The sequence below is a fragment of the Pseudopipra pipra genome, chromosome 3, assembly GCF_036250125.1.
Source record: "Pseudopipra pipra isolate bDixPip1 chromosome 3, bDixPip1.hap1, whole genome shotgun sequence".
Classification (NCBI taxonomy): Eukaryota; Metazoa; Chordata; class Aves; order Passeriformes; family Pipridae; genus Pseudopipra; species Pseudopipra pipra.
Window position 1 is genome coordinate 39975622 of NC_087551.1, and position 26887 is coordinate 40002508.

At 39.1% G+C, this 26887-nt stretch overlaps 1 protein-coding gene across 4 annotated transcripts; it reads left to right on the plus strand.

The window, feature by feature from the left end:
• Window positions 1-884: 884 nt before the first annotated feature.
• On the plus strand, window positions 885-16428 carry GNG4 (G protein subunit gamma 4). Of its 4 annotated transcripts, none has more exons than XM_064648797.1 (3): window positions 885-974; window positions 8557-8662; window positions 15678-16428. In XM_064648797.1, exons 1-3 carry the CDS (start codon window positions 937-939, stop codon window positions 15804-15806), a joined length of 273 nt encoding a protein of 90 aa, XP_064504867.1. In that variant the 5' UTR covers window positions 885-936; the 3' UTR covers window positions 15807-16428. The 4 variants fall into 4 exon arrangements, with proteins under 4 accessions (XP_064504867.1, XP_064504868.1, XP_064504869.1 ...); XM_064648798.1 differs by lacking the exon at window positions 885-974 and adding an exon at window positions 1916-2040; XM_064648799.1 differs by lacking the exon at window positions 885-974 and adding an exon at window positions 1994-2074.
• The last annotated feature ends 10459 nt before the right edge of the window (window positions 16429-26887 follow it).

Consider the following 26887-nt stretch of genomic DNA (forward strand, 5'->3'; position numbering starts at 1 on the left):
ACTACACAGCAGAAAGTAGTTGAGTAAAACCAGGAGTTTGCTCACTGTTTCCAGCTTTAAGATAGCATTCCCAGAAAAAAAAATTAAATCTTGATTCTCTAATGCAAATTACTGAAGCCCATGTAATCTTCATTAGGGGCTAGTTCATGTAAATTCAAGGAATAGAAGTTCATGTTAGCTGTATGGATATTGCCTTCAGAACCTATGGGCCAACTCTGATAGGAGACTCCTGGTTGTGGTGGAAGGTAAGAGTTTGCAGATTAAAAGAAAGCATGTCTCTGTAATTATGAAAATACATTTTAAAACAGCCATTCCCCACCCTCATATTTTAGCTTTAATAATAAAATTGCTAGAATCCAGAGGTAAAAATTTTGTGTAAATGAGTGACAACTGTCTGATTGCTAGAACCATTGTGCCTGTGCTCTTTGTCCAACAGCTCATAAATTCTTTGTCTGGTAAACGGAAGTTTTTGTTGAACATGAATGAAAGAGCAGCAGCATGAGCCAAGGAGGTTTCCAATCAGTTTCTGGACTCTAGTTAGGGGAAGCTTCTGAACTTACCTATTTAGTAATGTTTACCTTCTTCCTGCTGCATTTCCTTCTACCAAGCCACCACCCCAAGAGCCATTGACTCAGTCTCAAAAGAAGCTGCCCTTTCTCCAAGTCACCTTTGAAAATGGGGCTCTTCCCTGTTCTCTTTTGTATAGAAAACAAATGTGACTTGGAAATGCTTCTGCTCTATTATGACGGAATGAGAAGTGCTGATGGCCGGGTAGGAGAAAAGGGTGACCAGCATACACTCCTCCAGAAGGAACAGCACCTTACTGGGGAATAAAATAAGTGATGACAATTTTTTCAGTTAAAAATGTTAACTGGCACTTTTAACTGCTGCTGACCTGTATGGGTTTTATATGGAAAAGTATATAAATATTGATCTATGAAGCTGAAGTTTTCTGATGTACTAACCCCGACAAGGTGAGTCTAAGTGCCCCTTTCCCACAGCAGTTCCTTTCCTCAGGGCAGCTTTTTCCTTCATCCTTGCTTTGTTCAGTGGGACAGGCAGTGTGGGCTCTCACCCCAACCCCCTGGGTCATGCAAGTTTTCCAGTTTGAGGTACAGTGCTGGAGGTGGAGACTGGAAGGCAGCTCAGTGGGAAAAGGCCCTGGGGGTGATGGTCAACAGCTGGCTGAACATGAGCCAGTGTGTGCCTGGGTGACCAACAAGGCTAGTGACATCCTGGCCTGTATCAGCAATAGTGTGGTCAGCAGGACCAGGGAAGTGATTGTCCTTCTGTACTCAGCACTGATGAGGCTGCATCTCCAGTACTGTGTCTGGTTCTGGGCCTCTCAATTCAGGAAAGAAATTGAGGTGCTGGAGTGAGGCCAGAGTGGGGCAATGGAGCTGGTGAAGGGTTTGGAGCACAAGTCTGATGAGGAGCAGCTGAGGGAGCTGAGGTTGTTTAGCCTGGAGAAGAAGAGACTTGGGGCAGACCTTATCACTTTCTACAACTATCTGAAAGGAGGCCATAGCCACGTTGGGGTCGGCCTCTTCTCCCAGGCAACCAGTGACAGGGTAAGAGGATGTAGTCTCAAGCTGCACCAGAGGAGGTTCAGGTTGGACAACAGGAGGAATTCCTTAACATAAAAGGTAATTAGATATTGGAATGGATTGCCCTGGGAGATGGTGGCATCACTGTCCCTGGAAGTGTTTAAGGAAAGACTGGACATGTCATGGTCTAGTTGACATGGTGGTGTTCGGTCATAGGTTGGACTCGATGGTCTCAGAGGTCTTTTCCAACCTAATTGATCTGTGATCCTGTTTGAGAAATACCTGGACGACCCTCTGATCCCTAAATCCTGCTAGAGGCGGGACAGGAGGAGGCTGCAGCAGTAAAGAAAGAGGTCGGAGGGGGGCGGAGCGGGAGGGCGGTGGCAGCCGGGGCCGCGGCCACCCCGCCCCGCGGGCCATGTGCCCGTGCTGCTGCCGGGCGCCGCCCCGGGCTGCTCGGAGCTTCCCGTGCTCCTGCCCGCCGCCCCGCACGGTGAGGGGGAGCCGCAGGCGCCGGGCGGGAGAAGGTGCCGGGTGGGGTGGGATCAGGGATTGGGGCGGGGGCGGCCCGGGCAGGGCGGGCCGGGGCTGCTGCGCGGGGGTTTGTCCCTCGCTGCTATCGGTGCTGGTGTCCTGGGAAACCCGCGGCTGCTCCGCCCGGCATCCCGGTGGTTCCGTGGGCTGCGGGTAAACAGCGCCCGGCGGCGGCCGCGCCAGTCGGGAGTTTCCCGGGTACCCGCAGTAGTCGGCGCCGGGCTTTGGGCTCTGCTGTCGCTGCATCGGCGGGGGACGTCCTTCCGTGGAAAAGCTGCCCCCAAGTCCAGGTACCCCGCGGGCGGCAGGGGGGGGCTCTCTGTTCTGCGTGCTCGTTCCTCCGCCGCCAGCTGCCTGGTGCGAAGGCGAAAGGGAAGCGGCCGCTTTTCCTGCTGACTGCTCGCGCTGCCGGAGGAATAACACTTACTGCCCGTCGGCTGCTGGCGATAATTATTGATGTGCTGTGCTTGGAGCTGCTGCACAGCCGAGCCATTAGGGCAGCTCAGAGAGACAGAAAACTCGGAATAACAACTTGAAAAACACTGCAGGTGATGCAGTGCCGAGCTTCCCGGAGGCGCTCTTCCTACCTTGTGTGTTACAATTCAGTTTAATACATTTTAAGCAAGGTTTAAGTGGAATAATTAAATTTCCTCGTATATTTCTTAGAAGCTCACAACTGTCTTTAAAAAGTTAACCAAAGAGGTAAAACAGTAGACAGGAATAATCTTCCTGCCTCAGACTTTCTAGATCTCTGGTAGTTTGCTGGGCTGTACGTGCACATAACCTTGTATGATAAATAATATTGGATGAAAAGATTGTCCTTGTGAAATGTCACATTAGTTCAACCATTGTTTTCTTTGATTTTTTAAGTGCCGAGAAGCAAGATGATATTTTTGAATAAAAATTTGGGCATAGTGGCAAGAATTTTTGGAACTTGACAGGTGGACTGAATATAGTACTGAATATGTCGGATAAGAACTGAGCTGTTGGAGTTTGGCTGGTTTGCAGTGACATGATTAGCAGTTATATTCAAAGTCACCACGTTTATGGTATGAAAATTACATTCTTTCCTTATCATGAACAATAGTCTTGCCTTTAATCTACTGATTTCTGCTCGTACTACTAAGCCTCTCCTTAGTAGATGGAATGAAAAGCTGTAGTAATTTTCTAGTATTTCTTTGTGCAGCCATGAGATAGAGAAAGTAAAAGGATTCCTTACCCGCCCTCTCTTTTTACAGAGCTACATCAGTTGTGGTGAATCTTGGAGTAAGAACTGAGACGGCAGAGGAAGTTATTCCTCTCCTCTTTGTGACCTGCAGATGAAGGGGAAAATTACCCGTGTTGTATGGACAGTGATGCTAGCACAGATAACTACTGCTCTTAGTGCAGGGGTAGTTGTTAAGTTTCTCTTGCCTAAACAGCAACTGTAAAACTCTTCTATTTTTTTTCTTTTCTTTTTTCTTTTTTTTTTTTTTTAATTTCTTTGGTATGCCAGTTTTTTATCAAACAGCTGTGAGTGTCTAAATTTTGCTGTTTGTGTTCTTGCAAGTTGATAATGAAATGTAAATCACAATTTAGTATGTGATTTGCAGGTCAGTGTCCAGAGATGATTCTTGCTAATGTCACTGGGACTTTGTTGCATGATTGGGTTGACTTTTCTATTGTGCTATATGTCCAAGAAGTGCAGAGCTTATGTGGAAGGTGTTCCACAGAGTTGTCAACCCCAGATTTTCTAATTTAGTAATTTCAAGTTCATCACTTTAGATTGGTGAAAGAAATTTGGTTTAGGGCTTTTTAGATTGAATTCTTCAGGTCACTCTTCTGGTCTTGCATTTTAAGGTTATACTTGGAACTACAGGGGAAGAAATTGCCATGCAGCTTTTCATTCCTGTTGTTTGTTGAAATCCATACCAAAAAGCTTGAAATTATATTTTGTTTCTCTGTTACTCAAATTTTCAAACTTCTGCATTTTACTGACAAGTATTTATAATGTTTAGTAAATGTTAGTTGCACTCCTTACCCTGGTGCAGGGTCAAGCTATACCTGCAAATATTTGTGCAGCTTCCTGGGTTGTCATAAGTTTGCCTTTGAAGTGCTGTTGGGTACAATCTAATCAATTGTAAAAACAAATAAAGAAAAGTTGCTCTTCACAAGGCAATTTTGAGGAGCCCTGGAGGTGATGAACTTCAGCACACGTGCATTAACTGCACCCAGAGAAAGGATGAAGTTCAAGTGAGCTAAAAAGCCACAAAACCCCAGAAAATTCATCTGGCTGGGAGGCTGTCAATACAAAGCTTTCAGGAGTGATGCTTTAGGAAACGGTTGTCTAGTATGATGTGCCAGTCAGCAGAAACTACTTGGCTGAAAAAGGCTGTGTAGCTGCTGTCACTATTCTTTGGTAGTATGATCAGTGTTCCCCTGATAGAAAAGAATCAATAGAGACTAGGTTAATAAATTCCATATGCTGCACAAAAATATACTGGATAAGCGAGCTCCTATGTAATCTAGGTCCACTGGTGTGCATCAGTGACACGTAGACTGCATGTAGTCTGATCATTAACATAGTTACTGTAACTACGGTGATTTTCAGGACCTCTGTATGTCTATATCGATCTAACTTAATGGGGGGCTGCTGGAAACACAGCCAGGAATGAACATTAGCAAACCCAGCTGAGTAATTTCTGGTTCAAGGGAGTTTAGATAATTTTAAAATAGGGAGAAGTTATTCCTTTTGAGTATCAAAAGCAGTGTGGCCAGCAGGGCAAGGGAGGTGATTCTGCCCCTCTGCTCCACTCTGTTGATACCCCACCTGCAGTGCTGCAGCTCCCAGCTGCTACCCCAGCAGCTCTCGGGTCCGTAGCACAGGATGGACATCAACCTGTCAGAGTGAGTGCAGAGGAGGACCACACACATATCAAGGGGCTGGAGTACCTCTCCTACGAGGAATGTCTGAAAGAGTTGGAATTGTTCAGCCTGGAGAAGCAAACTCTCCAGGGAGACCTTATTGCAGCCTTTCAGTAATTGAAAGGAGCTTGTAAGAAAGATGGGACAGACTTTTTAGCAGGGCCTGTTGCGATAGGGCAAAGGGAAATGATTTTAAACTAAAAGAGGGTTGATATAGACTAGATATATGGGAAAAAAATTGTATCATGTGCAGTGAAGCACTGTAACAGGTTGCCCAGAGAGGTGGTGGATGCCCCATCCCTGGAAACATTCAAGATCTGGTTGGATGCCCTGAGCAACTTGTTGTAGTAGAAGTTGCTACTGCTCATTGCAGGGGCCTTGGACCAGATGCCCTTTAAAGGTGCCTTCCAACACAAACCATTCTGTGATCCTGCAGACTGCCCCTCAGGTACAACATAAAGCTAGATGTGCCTTCCTGTGGGACTAAAGGCCTTGAGAATACTTGAAGTGTTTCTGAGGAGACATCTTAAGAGAAAGATTAAGAACTGTCAGGCTGCAGCCTCGGAGGAAGCACTTCAGAGGAAACAGGTCCTACAAGAGGGTGTTTTAAGGAGGAGGCTTCCTCACATTCCAGGGGATGGGTGTGTAATAGATTCTCTTGTTATTGAAATTTCTTTTCTCTCCGGAGCTTTATTTCTAAGTAAGAATTTTATTTCGTTAAAGAATATTAAGCTTAAGGTTATTAAAGAATATCATAGGTCCTAAGGAGAACAGAATCAGATGTCATCCAAAGCTTTGTCTGCAAAAATGACCTTTAGCACAGCCTGATTTGTTATTAAAATGTCTTTCTCTCTAGAGCTTTATTTCTAAGCAAATATTTTATTTCACTGAAGAATGTTAAGCTTCAGGTTATTAGAGAATATCATAGGTGCTAAGGAGAGCAGAACCAAGTGTCATCCAAAGTTTTGTCTGCAAAAAAGACACATCATATGTAACTGATGCACAGATATGTACTGTATTTGCAGAGAGTTAGAGAAAGTAGAGGTATATGTAGCTTGGTAGGTGAAATGTGAAACAGGGGAAATCACTTACAAAAAGTTCTTGAACAAGAGCAGTGTGTATGAAAAGTAGAGATTAGATACTTAAATGGATGTGAAGCTCTTCCAGAAATATGGTAGTTAAATATTTAAATATTTAAGCATGATTTGAATGAATGAACTGCCAGAAAAGCTTGGGAGATCTGGAATTCTCTGGACTGTTCAAGCAGTTTCGGTTGCTTAATTCAGTTTAATTTACATCTCTTATTCAATATTAAATTTCCAATTTGCCTCTGGACTTGGGCTGCGGCAAGTGTAGAAAGGGCTCTGTTAATTGATTTAGCTTTGACTTTTTTTGGCTTTATGATCATTAGAGTTTAGCTGTGGAGATGATAACAAAATTTAAATGATTCATACTTGTGGGGGTATCATTTTGTAAACAAAGCTAAATGTGTTTATTCTCATTTTTATGGCTAGGTCAATGCTTAAAAGGTAGGGAGTTGTCAAGCAAAAAGTCCAGAGATGAGCTGTAATTCAGAGCCTCCTCCTCTTGTGAATGTCTCATATCCTTTCTGCTGTTTGACTTTCCACTGCAAGTCAAAACACATCTGAAAATTGATTGGAGGCTGTTGGTTGGTTGTGGGTTTTTGTACTGTACATGGCATCTTATGCAAAGCCAGTTCCTCCACATGTGTTCAGTCCTGTGCCTTGTGAAGAATATGAGTTAAAAGATTGTAAACAAAGTCAAAACAATAAGAAGCTGCTGTGTTCTGACACGGTTTTATTTCATCAGAGCATAAAAGGGGGAAACTTGTTTTCCATTCAAATGACACACAAAAAAACCCCAAAAACCTGTTCTTTGTCTTGGCAAATGTTAAAGCTCTTGTTTATTTAGCACAATTAATGTATTTTAAGGTATCGTTTCCCCTGCCTAGACTTACACTAGACTTGAAAGAATAAGATTCTTTTGTTTCTTCCAATGAGTGTTAAGCACGGCTCACCAATGCATTTGTATTCCACTATCCTGTTTTACAGCACAGGTTACTGATTTTTAGAAAGGAGAAGAAACAGATGTTTTTTGCCTTGTCTTGGAACATGTATTTTGTGAAATCAAAGCAGTTAAAAAGTTATTCCTTCATTCTTTTTGTGCTCTAGATTATGTACTTCTATTGAGTCTAACAGGGTTAAGACATTGTATATACAATTTTTTTTACAAGAGCATTTCCTGTGTCCTACTTAATTTCCTGTTTGTATCTTATCCCCCAGTGTCTGGATCAGGTAAGCTATCAAGGTTCAAGAAGGGAAATTTGTATGGTTCTACGTGTTTGCTTCTTATCCAGAAATAAGCCGGAAGTATTCATTTTGAAAGACCTGAGCCAAAAACTCTTCTGGCAGCAATACAAAATGCCTGCTTTTGTGTGTTTTTCTCCCATGTCCCATCTGCCTGTCACACCCCGTGTCCTTTGCATTGCCAAACTTTGTATTGGTTTCTGATGCTTGGTGCTTGACTAATCTTGCTTCAGGTAGCACTTGTGGTGAAGACCATAGGGGAGTGTTTTGGTTGATTGAAACCTCAGCCCCTCATCTTACTGGATAGTATAACTAGCCCAGGACCTGTCTAGGTCATCTGTGATCCTATCATCTTTCCATGAAGCTTTAGTCTAACTTCCAATGGCTTTGAAATAGGAACTGTTACTTGTGCTGGACCAGCGCTACATAGTGGTGTCAGCACGAGGTGGTTTAACATACAGACCACCTTGGCATATATATTGTTAAGTTATTCAAGGTCTGAATGTGGTCATGTTGACTAATCTGGTAACAGTGCCGAGGACTGTGTGATAACGAGTTGATTTAATCCCTCAGGGAGTAGCAGTGCACGAAAACCAAACACTGTCATACCTTAATTAGATATCCCTTCCCAAGAGCTGCAGATCTCTTAAAAAATAATGCATTCCTATCCTGCATAGTGTACTGTACCAGGTTTTAATCATCTTTAAATTTGCTAGGCATGTCTAAGCAAAGAGTTGGAAACCACTGTAGTATTTTTCTTAATCTGTTACTTAATTTCTAAACCCCTTATATTGATAGTCAGAATTTTGACTCGTTCTCTATCTTAAAATTTCTCTTTGATGCTCAGTGAGAGCGGTGTGACATTCGTTTCCACTGTGCATATTTCTGAACCTGTTTTGATGTTACAAGGTGTAACTGGGGCATGGAGCCAAACTGTGCAATGGCTGCAAGGTCTGTTTGTGAACAGCTGTTCTGAGTTGGCAGTCTAAACCAGGGCACCCATTTCTACACTGAAGTAATGGTCCTGTGCTCTGTGTTTGTATGTTGTTTGCAGGATTCAGTTTGAGTACTGATGATGGAGAGTGCAAACAGAAATAAATGGTGTCTGGTCTGTATTTGTGACCTACAGCCTGGCAGTGTTGATGTGGTGGGTGAGGGTTGATTAAGGTTCAGAGAACTGTCTTCTCAGTGATTGCTGTATTGCTACCTGTACTTTTAAATGTTTTCAACTTTGTCTCTTCTAGGAAAAACAAAATGAAGGAACTAGTATCAAACAGTACAACCAATATATCTCAAGCCAGGAAAGCTGTGGAGCAATTAAAAATGGAAGCATACATGGATAGAATGAAGGTAAACTTAGACTTATTGTTGATATTTTGAATTCACTGACTAGCTTATGTTACAGTGTCTCTTTAATATTGTAGAAAGACTCAACCAGCTGAAATCAAAAATCCTTGTTGAACTATAAATCAATATGCAGTACTGTAAATGAGTCACTAACTCCTACTAACTACTGTAAATAACTAATTACTAACTACTCCTGCTAACTACTGTAAATGAGCCACTAACTGGTGGGTTCTAATGAAGGGATTTCCAAAGCCTGGCTTATAGTTTGCTCCTGTGTGAGTGTCTTTTACATCTGTCAAAAGTTCTATTTTGTGAAATACTTAAAATCATCTGGCAGATGCAGGGGTGCTCTTCCTTGTCACCTGTAGCAGCTCAGGTTTCTCAGTTTCTCTCCTTTAAGACCTGGAATAAGTCTTTAAGATATTGCAATGCTTTTGAACAGTGATGAGACAAGATGAATTGCTTTGATTTGTTTTGTTTTAGCGCAGACATCATTGCACAAAAAATTTGTCTGATTGCAGCGTGCAGTTATGATTTTTCACACTTGATAACTTGTTGTATGTGAAGATTTCATTTTATCACACCTCTAAATATATGTGGATTAAATATTTTTATTAAAGACACTATTAAACAGAGATTCTCAACATTTTTAACCAGCATAGTCTGTGGATTATTCTTGCCTGTCATTGTGCCTTCCACTAGACTAAAATTTTGTGAATAAATCAAGCACCTAAAACCTAATATCATAGAAAGTTTTAAGAAAATAATGCTCATTTCTTTTGCTATTTGCCTCTGAAAATAGAGAATAATTGTTTGCATTAAAAAATCCAGTCTCTCCAAGTAAGAACAGTTTCTAGTCTGACAATCTCTGAAAAGGAATACATTTAAATTATCCGATTTTCTGCAAACAACTGTACCTGAGTTGTTACAAACTGTGTTTGTAACTGAGATTACTAACTCAGTAAGACAGTTTAGAAATGTTGTACATTAAAGTTATCGTATAGTCTTAACTCAGTCTGTTTGTCCATTGATCCCGTGTGCTGAAATTTTGCATGTAGCGAGCATGGGGACAATAGCATATAATTATGATTTTTAAAATAGTATCAGATCACAAACTCACTAATTGGAAACATAGTGTTTCTAATTCAGAAATATTAGTACAGTCAGGTGAGTGGTCAATCTTGGTTATATGAAAATAGAAATTTCAGTCTCTCCATTTTGTGGCAGTTTTTAGCAATGTCTTGTAAGATCACTGAATTTGTAAAAGTGTAGTTTCTATCTTGTATCTTACAAATTCATTCCATAATCTGTTCACAGGGACAGGTGTTTCTATTTTCTGGGGTAAGGGAAGTTCTATCTTTTCCGTGTTCAATGCAGCTAAACCGTCCCCTTACTCAGGTCATAATGCAGCTGCATGAACAGAAGTGACCAGAAGGAATGGGTGTGCAGGAGTGGCAGAGGAAAGGGTTGGAAAAATATGACCCAGTTTATTGGAATTTGAAGTCGTTGATACTTAGTAGATTGTCTTAAACTTGCTTCTATATATTCAGTGGTAACTGTCACTAACCACGTCATTAGCTCAGTTATGCAGATTGGTTCATTAGTTAGATATATAACATTCTTAATTACATATGCAAGAAAGACATAGGTTATTTTTACAGTCAGCTTAATTAAAAAGAACACAGTTATTAGCAAGTGTGGCAGACCTAAATAACAAGATAGCTTGCAAGTGCAATGACCTCACCTTTCAAGACAGCTTGGGACCAAGAATGCACCACAGAAAATCTGACACGTTTCAGAATTCTGAGAGTTCCTATACTAACATAAACTGAATATAACGTTTCAAAATGTCTTGATTTCTAGAATTTCTTTGAACAAGCATGTGAAGGATTGTGAGAAGAGGTTGATAGGATTTTTATTTTTTTCAAGATCTTTGCTTTGCTTTTTAACTTTGAATCAGCTAAGTGTGTTATTGAGCATAGCCAGATTTTACCAAGAGACTTTCCAGGGTTTCAACAGGAGATTTTGAGTTCTCAGATCATCACTGTAAAGGGCAGAGAAATGAATTTCCTTCCTTTTTTCTGGCGTTTTGCATCTGATTAAACTAGTTAGACATTTAACAAAAGATCACTGCTTTCCAAATAATTTAATTAAATACTGTTTTCAAATAGCTGTAGCCAAAGAGTTATTCCCATAATAGGCAAGACCACATCGTGAACATTAAAAAGGTGCCTGCATTATTGGCCAGGGAAATCAGAAGTTCTAGCTCATTTTTCTACTACAGAGGCACTTTGTTTTCCATGGACAGTAGCTGCTGTAAGCAGCAAGAGTTGGGTCTGCTCAATTAAAATCTTGTAGTTAAAAGTATAATGATAGTTGCATATTCCCCGCTGTGTTCTGGATTTTTCAACTGATTTAAAAATCAAGTCCTTTAAGCAGTCAGAACAGCAAGCTGTGTTCTGAGCAAGCTGTATTCTGAGGTTCCACAAAGACAACTCGCTGTTAAGGTGTGAAAGAAACAGGACAACTTAAAAGCAGAGGATGAAGTTATTGATGTATTGATTGGTAGCTGGAAGGAGTATTACTGTGCTTCTTTTTGTAAACTGTAGAAATCCCAGAAGGATTGTAAATTGAACCTGCCTTACTTACCTGCCAAAAGAACAGCTAGAGTTATAATGGAGAAGTAAGTACAAAGCAGGAAATGCATATTCCAAGCTAGGAAACATCAAGTGAAATCAGATGAAGTGGCCTCATGACTAGTAGAAGAATGTGTCTTCTAAAGATCTAGCAGTAAAGCTGAGAAAGCAAAGATAATCTTGATGTTCATCAGAGTTGTCCTCAGAATAAAGCACTATTTAATCTTCTCTTTGCAAGCAGAAAAGCAAGAAAGAGTGCTCTGACATTTAAGAAACTTGGTATATCAATTATTATTCCATTTTCTTTTTCCTTAGAAGACAGGAAGTCTTCCTAACTGGTCCTGAATAGTATTGGGAGATAAACGGTGGAATTGCCAATAAATGTGTGTGAACCTCTTGGTGGAATTGCCAATAAATGTGTGTGAATCTCTTTGTTTTAGATGTAAAGGATAAGCAGAGTGGGTGTCATAGTAAGGATGGTAATTAGTCACAATCCATGACAAGACAGATGACATAGTAATTGCAGCATTTTGCCCTGTCATTGAAGCTTATAATTATTAGTGCAGCTAACAGGATTATGTTCTAACTTTGGCTTTCTTATCACCTCTGTTATTCTGAAATATAATGGTCAAATTTCACAGTCCTCCTGAGACTAATTCTTTAAAGCATCAGGGTTGAATATTTTATTGGATTTTTTTGTTTCCTTTTGGTAGTTTGACAAGAAGATGTATTTTTCACTAGAGAGGCTAAAAGTAATTGTATAAAATGTTAGATCAGTGTGATCCCTATATACTCAATCCCTTCTATCCATAGACTTTAAAAGAATTCATCAATCAAACTGGAGTCTGATTTTTTTTTCTTTAGCCACTTCTGCAATATGTGTAAATTACTTTGAATCTGCAGACCAAGCTGTATTGCGTAGGAGAGTTGACATGATAAATGTGATAGTTTCATTTGAATATTCAAGTTACATGCATTTATTTTAATTCTTAATAAAAGCAATTCTGAAACTGTTCAGCAGCATTCAGCTACAAATAACCCTAAAGGTGAGTAAAAGCTCTGATGGAGCAGCCTCCATTTAACTCCTTCCATGACATAAATAGGCTGAGCAGCCCATTATTTTGTACACTAGCAGGGTGTAGCCCTGGCCATGAGGCATCTCTGCCTGCTGACGTGTGCTAAAGCAGCGTCTCTGCTGGAGCCTTAATGCCACGCTCAATGCAGGGGCCTTCCGCCACTGTTGTTCCGAATAATGACACTGAGCAGAAAGCTTGCTGGAGGCAACGTTGTATTTTGCTCTTTTTTTGGCCACAGTTCTGACTTTGCCAACACTGCTCACAGCTGCAGGAACCCGTGTTTTCATTGCTCCTGGATTGTGATCAGCTAATTTAACTCCCTGTAGTGAGTGGTCATTATTCCGCTGGGCAAGCCTAAGTGACTCCACTTTTAGTGAAGTCATGGCCATAATTCACTTTTATAACTGCTGTAATCCCAGTGGGAGGATATCTCCTCCCCAAACTTTCTGTTTGCTTAAAGGATGAAAATATATGGCCTCGTACAGGTTTAGTTTGTGACAATGTGCTGAAACGTGATCGTGTTCCTCAGTTCCTTGTTGCAGATTTGGTTTTTTACTAAACGGTACTATGGTTTGTTTAAAAGCAAACTAAATTGGGATTTAAACACTCTGACATTGAAGAAAGTGTTGCTCTGCTTTATGGCATTGCTACTAGCATTAGAGGACAAGTTAGACACAAAAATGTATGGTGAGCTTTTGCTAGTGAAAATCATTGTTACATGATATCAAAGCACAGTAAAATGTAGAGAAACAGGAAATTATATTACTGGGCTTATCCCTTCTAAGAATGATGATTGAAATTGTACTTCTACTCCATTGAAAGAAAAGCAATATACTTGGGCTGATGTTGCTTATCCGTGCATGGAACAAACAAGATCATTGTGGGAAAGTTGGTCTGTTGAAGTCCAGAGTTGGTTCTCTGCTTCTGTAGGCTCAGTTTGCTTAAAAAGACTGTTGGTTTCATGAATAAAATAATTTACTCATTAGCTTAATTGAAGGTGAAATGTGCTCGGCATCTTTAATAAACCCTGTCTCTGGGACCCAGAGAATCAAGACTAGCTCTACATTAGGTTTTGTGGCACTAATGTTTATTATGACATTGCAGTGAAGATGTCATTGAGCTTTTTGTGGGCACCTGTGGCGCTGAGTTTGATTTGCTCAGTTTGAATGTAAGAGTTCAGGACCAGCTAATTAATTAGAGCATAGACCTCTCTTAATTTGAGACAAGCCTAGATAAGCTTGTAGGACAATAGAAAAGTGAAAAACTGAATGTTAAATAATTATGAATGTACTGATGGTTATCATTACTTGCAAATACTTCTCCAAAAAGCTGTGGTGATACATTCCTCCTAACATTACTGGAAATGTGCTAAACTCCTCTTCAGTGGATAAATTCTATGCTAGTTTATATTTTGCTGAGGTACAGCGTACATAGTTAGCAAAGATAAGTATGTTTCTGTCATTTGATCTTTTGGGGGCTTGATAGGAATTTCATACTCTGTCTACACTGTGCCTTTCTTTGAATAATCTTTTTAAAAATTCACAAGTAAATTTAAATGAAACTTGGAAATATGATAGGATTCATAACTTTTCTGTTTGTTGATTACAGATCTATCTCTCTGTTCTAGACAATGCCCTCGTACCCTAAGCCTCATTCTTTTGTCATTGCTTAGCAAGTAGCTAATGGAAGTATGTCTGAAAGTGATTACAATCCTTTGTACTTTTTAATTTTCCACACATAAGTGTTTTACCTGCTTCTTTCTTGAGAAGAATTTGTCCTTCTGAATATCTCTTCTGATTTGCTCAGTTTAGTGCTTTGTTTTCTGCTTTGTGTGTGCCCAGCAGTCTGTTGTTCATATGTAGTGTCTCTGCCCACCCTTTTGACTTACAGGACAACTCAAAGACAAACTAATTTTAAATAACTTAAACACCCTTGCCTCTTCCACTAGGAGGGTAGTCTATACTGGGATGCCAAAACACAGGTACTTTGTGGGTTTAAACATTCTACAAAGATATGTTTTAGTGGATATTTAAGAAGTTAAAAGTCTGTTATTTTCTTCCGGGAGTTAATTTAAATTTTATGTGAATTCGGATTCAATATCTTTTGACTTCATAGGTCTCATCTGAAGCCTACTACTGGCCGGGCTCATGTCAAAGCAAGTAGGGTGTGGGGAAGCTTAAAGCTAACATTGATGACACATCTGCTTGAAAAATACCAGAAATCTAATTTGTTTTTCCTCTTCACTATAATTAAACAAACATGCTGACCTCAGTGTTTGACTCAGGAGAAGCTGTCATGTTGCTCAGAGAAAAGACTTTTTTGTAAAGACTTCAGATTTCATTTTCTCAGATTATTGAAAACACATTAATTCACCAAAGCAAAGAGATACAGATAGCTGTGAATATCTTGCTGACCGAGCAGAACAGAAATATTTTGTGTATGCATTCTAAATACTTGAAAAAATAAATGAATCACAGTGGCCTAATGTCACAGATATTCATATGGCACAAAGCTGCAAAGGTTACAAAGTTTAATATTTCATTTTTTCATATAATGCAAAATATCTTGTAGGCCAACACACTGCTGCATTTTTGTATGACTTTTCAGTAAGCATAAACCAATGCCTTGAATTTGGAGACTTGAGAATTGTTTATTTTAGAAATATAAAAATATTAAGGTAATGCTCAAGTTTTAATGCATGCTATGAATAAAGTAACTTACTAAGCAGAAGATAATTGGTCTTACTTCATCAAAAAGAACAGTATTTAGCTTAAATGACAGCTATGACCCACTATGTTCAAGTTGTGTTCTTGATTTATTATTTCTTTTTAATCCCATGGTTATGTGCCTAAAGAACTTTTTGCTTGTTTTGCATCCAGAGGAGCAAAGGGTAGAAAGTGTTTGTGGAAAACCCTACAACGAATGACTAGGAATAAGAGCTGAAGCAGGTGCCTCTACAGAAACAGGCACTTCAAGGAGAATCCATATTGTTTATGGATGGTTAGCATATACATGTTTTAACGAGTACGTGCTCCTGACCTCCTTCTGATGGAGAGGAACAGCTGAACATGAATCATATAAATTGATACCATTTTATGTCTCTATGTTAGACAAAATTTATGTAAGGATTACTAGGCCTAGTAAGAGCAAATGGAGAGTTCTGGTCTCTAATAACATACAGGATAAAGCAATCTAGTCCCTATTTTATGATAGCTCCCATTATATTTGTTTTTATGAAAAACATTTATGCAATGCAGATTGGTTCAGAATTACGTGTTACAGTAGTTCTCTCTTCTCTTCTATTAGGTGTCCAAGGCTGCAGCAGATTTATTGGCATATTGTGATGCGCACATTGGAGAAGATCCCCTTATTATTCCTGTGCCTGCATCTGAAAATCCTTTTAGGGAGAAGAAACTCTTTTGTACTATCCTTTGAGTCTGTTTTCAATTAAAAATGTCTCCTGCTAAAATTTGGTATCAGTGTTGCATGCTTGTAGCATTTTTTTCTTCAGATATCTATACTTACCTTATAACTATAATATTTTTCAAATGCATTTTCTGCTAAAAAAACCCTAAAATTACAAAAAAATCCTAAAAAACTCAAGGTGATACTTATTTTTGAGAGCAATGTACAAGTTTAATTTCAGTTCTTCATAAATATTCTTTTGGTCTTAATGAAAGTATCGAGTACAGTATCAAATTGTAGATATCTTTGCCAGTCATAGATTTTTCTGAGACCTAAATGAGTCATACCAATTCTCGAAGCTATTTTTAACATTCTTATTTTCCTTGGAAGGTGAATTTAATTCACTTGCCTTTACAAATTTCTATCTAAAGAGAGTAGTGTGACCTCTGCCTCAAGTAGCACTATTTAGGAAAAGATCCCAGTAATTTATAATGTGTGGAATGATTAATCTTACACAGTAAGTGGTGTTTTCTGAAGACTGTAAGAAACTTGACTATAAAAAGAATCTTAGCAAAGCAACATTGTAACTACAAGCAGAATGAAGATGTATAGTTACACACCAGGATTGAATCAATAAAACTGTAGAAAAACACATCTGCTTGTATCTTATTTTGAATTATAATGATTTAAATTATTTTAGAAAGTAAACTGAACTGTAATATAACTGTTCCTGAGGGTCTTAGTGGAGGGTGTAAAACTGCCCTGAACAGCACAGGGAGGGGGATTATATTTTCTGAGCAGCTCTCTACATGCTTTTGCCCACAAGAGTAAGACTTTATGGGGATGGAGAGTAATGGTAAATGAATGTTGTTCTAGAATATGCAGCAAGGCCACTGTGCCATTGACAGCCACTATGTTGGTATATTTTGTAGCTGCAGATTAGTTCAGTTGTCAGCAAGTAATTTATAGAGGTTCAGGGTGATTTTTTTGTTTTGACTTTGTTGAAAGTGCAGTGAGAGGAAAAGAATGAGGTGTGGAATATGATTGCCTTCTTCGATAAATAAAATTAAGTTCACACAAGGCATCTGATGGAAGCAACTGTTACATTACAGATGGGGTTTTTTTATTCTTCTTGAATAATAATTGAAAACTCCTCTCTGATCTGATGTATTAGGACAGTTCACTCATTGCAGTACTTCTTATTTACAATGTGTCTTCTGCCTTATGTCTGGGGCTGACTGACAATTTTGTTGGACAACTGCACTAGTTCAACTGACTTGAGACTCTGAACAGCCCCCTGTAATGGATCATGCTTCCTTCCTTCCTCTGCACGAAGTTGTATTCCCTAAACATCTTAAATACCTGCAAGGCAAAGACCAGCTGAGGAACTGAGGGCCTTGGGATGTACTTAAACATTCAGTGTAGATGCTAAAAAGGGACAGTTTGGTGAACAAAGTCATGTGCATTTCCCCAAAGTGCATGTACCTTGTCCGGCTTATTTTTAGCAGTTTCCATCAGTGTCTGTTGTACTGTTTTTTTGCAATGAAATACAAGATGACTGCATTGTACAGGTTTTGTTTTCTTTGCCTACCAACTTGGATAATGTGCTGCACCCAACTGCATTCAGGTACCAGTCTGGTCACATGAGACAGGTGGCTTTGGAACTGTGGGTCTGCTGCTGGCAAAACTCACCTCGCATCTCACACAGAACCACCTTGCTATATTCTTGTAAAACGATGATATAACAACATTCCTTTTAACCAATAGGCTTTTGGGATGTCTTTCATTTAAAGATCTGTTTTTTAGTTTGGCAGCTTAAGACATCAGTAGTTTGATAGGCATAGAGCTGCTTCACAGTACCTATACTGAAGAACATTCAAATGTCTTGAACAGGTCTTATCTTGGGTTGGTTGATCCTTGGTTCCTATTTCAAAGTTTTCAGCTGAAGATTCCCATTCCTAACTTCTAACAAGAATAGTTCTTAATGCATGGTGTGTTTTCATTTTGGGGGTAGAGAAATAGGCTTTAGCTAACTGGGTAGCTGTTTTATTGACAGTGAAATAAGACTGCCTTTCTGAAAATATTTGTTAAAAGGGAGCAACAAAATGCTTAATGATATTCTTTAGGGAATCCTTCCTACAGTGTACATGATTTGGTAACTGCTCTGATCACCATGGCAACATTTTCATTTGTCCTTCCGCATGTATGACTTTAACTGGAACAGCATGGGAGGGGAATATAGGGCATGCAGCTTTATTCTCAGAGGCTTTGTAGCAACTCGCATTTGTGGCTCATCATTTACATTCCCATCTAAAATAACAAAATTGCCACAGCTTATTACAGTATTGCAAACAGCTTGCTTTCTGTTTCCAATTACGGTTAGTGTCTGATGTCCTGAGACTGAAACATTTCACAATGGTTTTGAGCATCGCTAGTTACAAGAGCTGCATTTGAAAAAATCCAGAATTATTACTCTGAAGAGAAGAATGTAATTCTTTTGAACTCCCTTTTTTCTCTTAAATTTTTCTTCAAATAGTTGTGAGTCTGTTGGACTTGTTTGTGGTTTCTTTCATTCATTCATAACTTTCAGTAGGTAAAAAAATTCGTATCTATTAGGATGATTTCATGCTTCTAAGTTAAAAAAACCTACATGGAGTACAATAAATTGTATGTTTATTTTACCAGATATCTATAATGTGTTTGAAGAGGTTAATATGTAGAAGCATAATTCCTTAGTAGAAAACAGGACAGCTTTCTCTAGTATCATTGGGCCTTATTTAGCAGTTCCTTGAATGAAATTACTAATTACTAATTTGAAGGGGAAGAGAGCAATGCACACTTGGAAGATCAGCAGTTCAAATATAATTGTAACAGCTTTGGATCGCATATGAATATATTACTTTATTCAAGAACACCATCAAAATACTGACTCTGAAAGAGAATGGCATCGTCTGATTTGTTGTTTGGTTTTGGGTTTGTTGTTCGTTGTTGTTTGTTTTTTTTAATTTGAATGCCAGCTTGATCCATGAATCAACATTTAAAAAAACATCTTTTCCTCCAATCCCTCTAAACCAGGAAATGTCTTTGTGATTATTATATTTTGTACTGCTTTGGCCTTTGAGATGGTTTAAATAATCTGCTACTGATACTTGAGTTTCATTCTGAAACATTTTGCCTCACCTCTACACAAAAACATCTGAATGTTTTTGTTCCTTCTTCTAAATAATAAATATGTATTATATCACGAAGTATAGCATAATATATAAAAAAAGCTCTCCAAAATGTAGATTTGTCCAATGGTAAGGTTTTCTGTAGGCTGAAGCAATGAGTTATTATTTTCATCAAATAGTCTGATTTGATTCCTACTAAACTTAAATGAAAACAAGACCAGGCATGCTAGCATCCTAACATTGTACTTCTTCCTCTCTTATTATGTACTAAATTCCCATTCTTTGCTTCCTACATGATGTGTTAAGTTAGTAGCAGGGTGCTTGGCTGGTACTGATAGGCAAGATTTTTAAGCTAGCCTCTAAGAAATTACAGTCAAAGGAGGGGAAAAATAGGGAGGGGAGTTTAAGCTATTCTACATTACAGCACAGGTTAAAATAAATATGAGCTTTTCTGTCAGTGACATAGGGTAAACACAGGAGTTGTTGCCAACTGATTCATAAGGACATCATAACCAAGCATTTTTGCAGTGACTTACAATAGGATCAGCTTCAGCAGAAGGAAAGAACATTTGAAGAACAGCAGTCTGTAAAGGTGCATATTAAAGCCTGGAACTTCAATATGACAGTCATTTATCCAGTTGGATTTCTGATATCAAAGGAGTAACAAAATATGTACTTTGGGAGGACCCGATTATATAGTTTTTCCTATCTCTTCATTGTATAGGGATAAAAATCCGTATACATAATTGTCCTAGAAAATGCCATAGTTGTGGCTCTCCTTGGGACTGCATTAGAATCTGGATTTGTTTCTTCAAGAAGACTAAAGAAAACTTGGGGGAAGAATGGTTCCTAAGAAATACATGTTCCTTGTACTGAAAACTATTACTTAAAGTCATTAGACTGACTTAAATATTAATGTGCAAAAAAATGTGTGAAAAATAGTAGGGAAAACTATGAGAATTTTACAGGCATCTGCATATTTAATCTTTAGGGAGACTCTTTGGAATAAATATTGTACATTTGCATCTAATTGAATTCAGCTTTATAGCACTGTCAAATTAGGTACAGCCATAAATACCAGAACTGGTATGGGAACAACTTTTCTGTCCGTTAAAGTAAGATGTGTGTCTGAGTTTGTCAAGTACATTTACACCACTCACGCTTGTGAACAAACAAAATGAGCAGCCTTACCCTAAAATAGGGTCTTTTCTTTCCCCAAGTAGAAATTGCACAGGCTTGTCTATTACTGCCACCTACTGATAAAGTGATGAACAGCCGACTGAGACACAAAAAAAAATACAATGACAACTAGTAATGACCAAAAGGGGGATTTTAAATTAATACATATACTGTCATAAACAGAGAGCCAGCAGTTCAGTTTTCATGGGCTGCATTGTGTGAAGTATTGCCTGCGGCTGTGGCACTGCTGGGGTGCACGTCAGCCTCATGCTTCAGTTCCAGACTGCTCAGTTTAAGAAGACACAAAAGTCAAATACATTTTTGGTTAAATAGGTCAGGTGTCTAGCTAATAAACCCTTCAAAAGTTGTGGAAATCTTTGAGAGTATCAGTTGGAGTTGCTGCGTATTCCCTTCCTGAGTTTCATTTTCTGGTTTCACGGGTAACTAACTCGGGTGCCTGTTCCTCATTGTCTCATTGACACCAGTTGTGCCCTTTGCTCCCTTGAGCAGGTGAGGTGGCTGCAAATGGCAGTAAGGCTTGGCTCTAAGGCCCGAGCTAGCCCCCAGCCCAGTGAGCTGCTAATGGTCTCTCCTGTTTGCCTTCCTCTCTGCAGAACTGTGCAACAGCTCCCTGTGACTGAGTGCTGCACTGTTCTTCGCACTCCAACTGCGCTCCTGACTGCTGGGTTTTTTATTTCAGGATGGGGTTTTTTTCCAATTACCATAGTCTAGGCCAAATACTTCCTCATATGCCACAGCACAATAATACAACTGAAACAGAGCTTAGGCTACTGCTTATGCTTAGAATGACATTTTATGGAATATACACTAGGCATGGCATAAGAATGTGTTTCAGTAGACCACCCATTCCACAATTTATTTGTTGTGTAGCTTCTCACTGTACCATACCCTGTTGTGCCTTTGAGCTTTAGGTGGCATCCTTGAGCCCTTCATTCTCTCTATTGCATACTTTAAAGAGATGCACAAATTTTTTTCAGTGAAAGGAAGGAATGAGCCAAACTTGATAGAAAAGAGTCATTGTGACTTTTAAAAAACTTTCAAGTAGCAGTGACTTTAAAGATCTTTACAGTATAACAGCCTGTCTCTGGCAAGTGTGGCTCACATGACTTTTCATCCTCAACTTTCTTGTTGCAAAGACTGTTCACTACGAAGGATTCTTGTCTGAGAATCTTCCCCCCTCTGAAAGCACATCAGCTTTTATCCTACTCATCAGAACACAATACACAGATTTCTAATATATATATCTGCAGTGCTGATATAAACATGTTAATCATACCCTTAAAAGATCAAGTGAAAAACTTCAGATGCTAAGATTCTTGTGAAAAAATACCTCAACAGAAACTTTGAGAATACAAAGAATGCTATAGCTAACAGCCTCTCTGAGGTCTTCTCTTCTTTCTCAAGCTTCACATGCTCTTTTTGTTCTAGGAGTTTGCTTCAGACTCTGGAAAATTACTATAGAGAGCAGCTGTGAAATATCTATTCATAAGAAATTAGAAGGCCATAAAAGTGATTATATTTCTTTACAGTTCTGCCCATACCAGCTAAACAAATACTTGCATCAAGGATGTGAATACATTTGAAGATATTTAAACAGAATCTGGATAAATGAAAAAAAATACATTAGAATATCATTAGAGAAGCCAATTTAAGCACTCATTTAAGAAATGTCAGAGTTAAATCTGCTTATGCATCTTCTGTTTGCCTCCCTTATTTGTATGTACTACTATTCCCAGTTGCCAGTTGCAGGAATGCCTGCAAGGCACAGTATAGGGAATGCTCAGTTAATGAGCAGTTACTTGGTACTTTGGTGTCATTATTCATTGTGTAGCCCTGGGCCTGATTTACTCACAAATTCTGCTTCTACTGTAGAAGTGTTCCCTGATGAGCTTCTCTGTGGTGCTCATCACAGATTCCTTCACAAAGTATCTCCACAGTATCCTTGAGGAATATGAGGGTGGAACTATTCTCATTTTACAGTGGGAAGCTGAGGCAGAAGCTAAACAGAAGGGGTGAGATTGTGAGTACCTGCCACTGCACAGTAGTTAGCTCTTTCAACATCTCAAACAATGTTCCCATTTGTTCAGCCTTCAGCTCTGAGTCTTCAACTCTACAAACTGGAATGACTTTTACAAGTCAAATGCAGGGAAACTATGGGGGAAAAAGCAACGTGAAATGTTTAGTTTAATGATTTTCTTGTTCTCCCAAGCAGCTATGACCCTTAGCCTTGTAACCCTATTTCATAGTCCCACCTCATTGAGCTTGCATCTTCTGCAACAAGTGAAGCAGCCACCTGGTGCATTCTCCAGCAGAGCACGTCTGTCCTAGAGCAAGGTAAGCACCATGAGGGGAAAAGAGCACCAGGTCATGTAAATTATTTCAAGTGAAATATAGCCTGAATATTATCTATCCAGTGATAGATAATAATGAAATTATAAACAATATGTGGCCAATCTGCTTTTCTCTTTACCAGGCACATGATTAAAAAGCATATTGGCTGTTGTAGGTCTCAGCAGGACTTTCTATAAACCTTATTCTCTTCCGTATGTGCATCCTGAAGTCTTTGTGCCACTTGTTAAAAATAACTGCATTCTAGCTGCACATGAAGTAGTGCACATGAAGTAACCCCACCAGCTGGCTTCCGACTGATTATTGGATATTTGGTGTTCCACATCTCTGCAAGATGTTCCCATTAGCTGCTACCATACAGGCAGTGTAGAGTCCATTTCTATTTTTGATTGTCATGAAGATGACAAGGAGTCAACTAAGACTGTAAAAATTATTATTGCTGCATTGGTATGTCTGGATAACTGTGATGTCTTGCAAGCCAATTTTGTGTGGTTGTTACCAACTCTTACACAGGTTAGGCTGGGTCTTATTTAAAAAGAAAAAAAGATCCAACTGAACAACACCTTCTTTCCAGAGGATGACAAGGTTATTCTAATTAATTCCTCTCTAGAATAAGGGATGGTGGCTTGGTCATCCACCAGGATGCTCAAGTGACCCCTTTGTCAGAGAATGTAAAACTTGAAGCTCTACCTTTCTCTAAAGGAAAGTGAGCTGAGGCAAGTTGGGTTATCTTTGTCTGAATATGATGTCAGAGCTGTTCTGGTTGCTAGGTTGTTGCAATGCCAGTGAAAGGAAGACCCTACAGAATATTGTTCGACCTCGGAGAATTCAGTCAAAACTGTGGCTTCTGCCACAAATCAAAGCCATGTGCCAAAACTGTTAAAGCTTCTGCACAGAAAACATGAGGGAAGAAGAGCCAATTACAACACTGATTTGCTGACCTAATTCAGCAAAACTTAAAGCTACTCCTCCAAACAGACAAGAAGATGTAAAAACTTCATTTGAAAAAAAGCATCAGCAAAGTAATTGCCACATAATTTTAGACAAAACTTCCTTAACTGGAAGTTAATTTGGAAAGAATTAACTGGAATAATTAAGGAGAAGATTATACTGTGTCCTACTGAAAGGCATTTAAAGAATAATGCAGTCATGAGGCACAGTCAACTTTGGTTCTCAAAAGGAAAATCCTTAAAATCCAACTAATTTGATATCCTTCTATGATAGGGTCACTGCCTAGTGGACAAAGGGAAGGAGGTAGATGTAGTTTTTCTGGATTTTAGTGAGGCTTTTTATACTGTCCCTCACAGCACCCATCTGGACAAGTTGTCCAGCTGTGGGATGAGCAGCTTCATGATGCACTGAGTGAAGAACTGGCTGCAGGGCAGGCAGAGCTCAAAGAGCCTTAGTGAAAGGGGCTACATCTGGCTGGTGACCTTTCACCAGTGGAGTTCCTGAGGGCTCAGTTCTAGGGCCAGTTCTGTTCAATATATTTATCAACGATCTGGATGCAGGAGCTGAATGCACCATTAGCAAGTTTGCCAAAGATACCAAACCAGGAGGTGCTCTTGAGTCTGTTGAGAATCAGGAGGCTTTGCAGAGAGAACTAGACAGATTGGAGCATTGAGCAGTGATTAAAAGGATGAAATTTAACAAGTGAAATGTCAGATTCTGCACCTAGGATGGACTAATACCAGGCACTCCCAAAGGAATCTGAGAACTCCTCTGCATCTGCACTTCATTGGATCAGAAAGCCAAAAGGGGAGGCAGTGAAACATTTCTTCTGTTTGGGAAAATAAGCAAAATCTATTTCTTCTAAAGATCCTAAGAAAGGTAAGGAAAGGATTGACAAATCCTCGGTATGGACAGTGAATCTGTTTAGGTAATGAACACTAGAAAAAAACACATTCTTGGGATGCAAATTTACAACCCCTTAAACTAAGAAAGTCCTTCATACCCTGTTCTCTAATATCTTTTAATATTTTTTCTTTAAAAAACTGAAGGCACAAAGATTTTGTGAAATGTAATATGTCAGTGTTTCTTCATGGTGGGGAGAAGGTCTCCCAAATCCTTAAACTGGAATCTCTCACCAGACCTTCCTCTGCTTTTACATGAAGCACAGAGAGATCAATAAAACACATGACTCCCTGGGGACAAACTCTGCTAAAACATATGCAGCTCCACCCAGATTCTCACTCTTCTCATCTGCTACCGTCCTATAAATATCCCAGTCGCCCACTCGGGGCAATAATTAGGCAAACAAACATTAAAAAAATCTGAATGCTATGGACGGGCTAGCTGTGGTACATGAGTACAGCTCAGGTATCCATCATGTCTTCTCTATGTCAGACAGGAGATACTTATCCAGAGGCACTATGCAAATTTAACTGAAGCATTTTAAGTTTGCAAGCAGCCTGAGGACTAAAATTTTCTCTCTTCTTTCTTCAGCTCTTGGGCCCAACATGCTGTGCCTATACTATCCTTTGTGTGCCAGTGTGTGCCTGAGTCTGTACTGTAAATCTGCTCAGAAAGAGCATAATGCAAATGGTATATTTTTGAGTAAATGATACCTAGAATTGTTATAACCCAAATCAAAATTTTATGTCTTTTAGAAAAATAATTCAACATTATCTAGAAGTTATATTAGAGATCCATTTGTCTTTTCATACTACATATATTCATGATTCTTAAATCTCTGGAAAAATCTAATTTTTATATAGGCACTTTTCAAAAAGTGTGCCTAAAACTTGGTGCCTTGAAATAATTTTTAGATACTCCGATATCAGCTTGCTTCCCCAAAATACTAGTCCTCATAAAAGCCCTCAAGTATGCAAACTGAAACTGCCTTACTTATGGGAACTTCTGAAAATTGGGTTAATGGTTGGGTCTAACATCTTACGATTTATATACAAGTGCACACTTTCAGTGTATACAGATGATGAAGTTGGGAGGCTTAGGTAAAATCTTTGGCTTTAAAAATCTTGTGGAGAATGTAATAGAAAAATGGAGTAGGAAAGGCCAGCCCTCTGCAACTAAACTGTGTTTGTAACAATTTCCTACATGACTAACAGAAATGCATATGTATCATGCTCTTGACCAGGATATCCTGTTTCTCTAATGTGGAAAAACAGGTTTCTCCTGTTTTGTATGTTATCCAGTCCTTTATCCTTGTGCATGGTAGGTAATACCATACGGAAAGTAAGATATTAAGAAATTGGGTCCTCTGTTTTGTCTGCAAAAAAGTAATCACTCCTAGGCGTTTATAAGATCAGTCCCCATCAGATCACCTGGCCTGGGGAGAGAGCCTAACACATTGGCTACAAGGAATGTAGGCAAATACAGATAAATATTAGTAGTTAGACCAGTTTTTATTTCTCCAGCTGAACCTGCTGAAATGCAAGTCAAATGTAAATAGTGATTAATAGTGGCAATTTTTGTGTAAATGCTTTCTCTAGTAGTATTATTTGCTACTCAATTGCTTATTAAATGTTTTAAGTATGCAGAAAACTAAAGTTGATGTATTTCCACAATATTTTCATTCTGCTGTTTAAACCCAATATATAAAAGTTAAAGTCATTGGTTTACCTTCTAGTATCTCACTCCAGTTGATGAAAAATTAATCTTAACTAAGCAGTTTGAAAGGACTGTAAGCATTTTCCAAATACTTTTCATGGCTTGGGGATTTTTAAAAAAATTAAATTTAGTCTTCTCTGGGTAAAAACTCAATCCTTTCTTTCAATTATACTTCATATCAGGTTCTGTTACTAAATTAAACTCTTTCTGATAGACTAGCATTAGCAGTCGTCCATTTAGGCCTTACGGCTATTACACATAAACCTCTAGTTGACACATTAACAAGAGGCAATGGGCAGAAACTGATGCACAGGAAGTTCCACCTGAACATGAAGAACAACTTCTTTACAGTGTGAGTGACCAAGCACTGGAACAGGCTGCCCAGGCAGGTTGTAGAGTCTCCCTCACTATTTCAAGACACAATCAGATATTCAAGACACAATCCTGTGCCCTGTGCTCTAGGACAACTCTGCTTGAGCAGGGAGGTTGGACCAGATGACCCACTATGGTCCCTTCCAACCTGCCCCATTCTGTGATTCTGAGAAGCCTTTGCTTCTTTAACCACATCACTTCTTTTTACCCCGGGGCAGTCCAAGGAAACATTTCTCCTTGGGAGACCAGAAACAAGTAATGTCTCAAGGTGCTAGTAATATTATGCTCTGCTTCATCTGATCGTATTTAAACCTTTCTAGCCAGGACAGTGTTCTGCAGACGGTGCTCTCTGTGGTGTTAGTCTGTAGGTACCCAACTCCTCAGAGTGGTGGCTGTAGGTAAAATATGAAGCTGATTATTAACATACCACAACGTGCAAGAACAAGAATT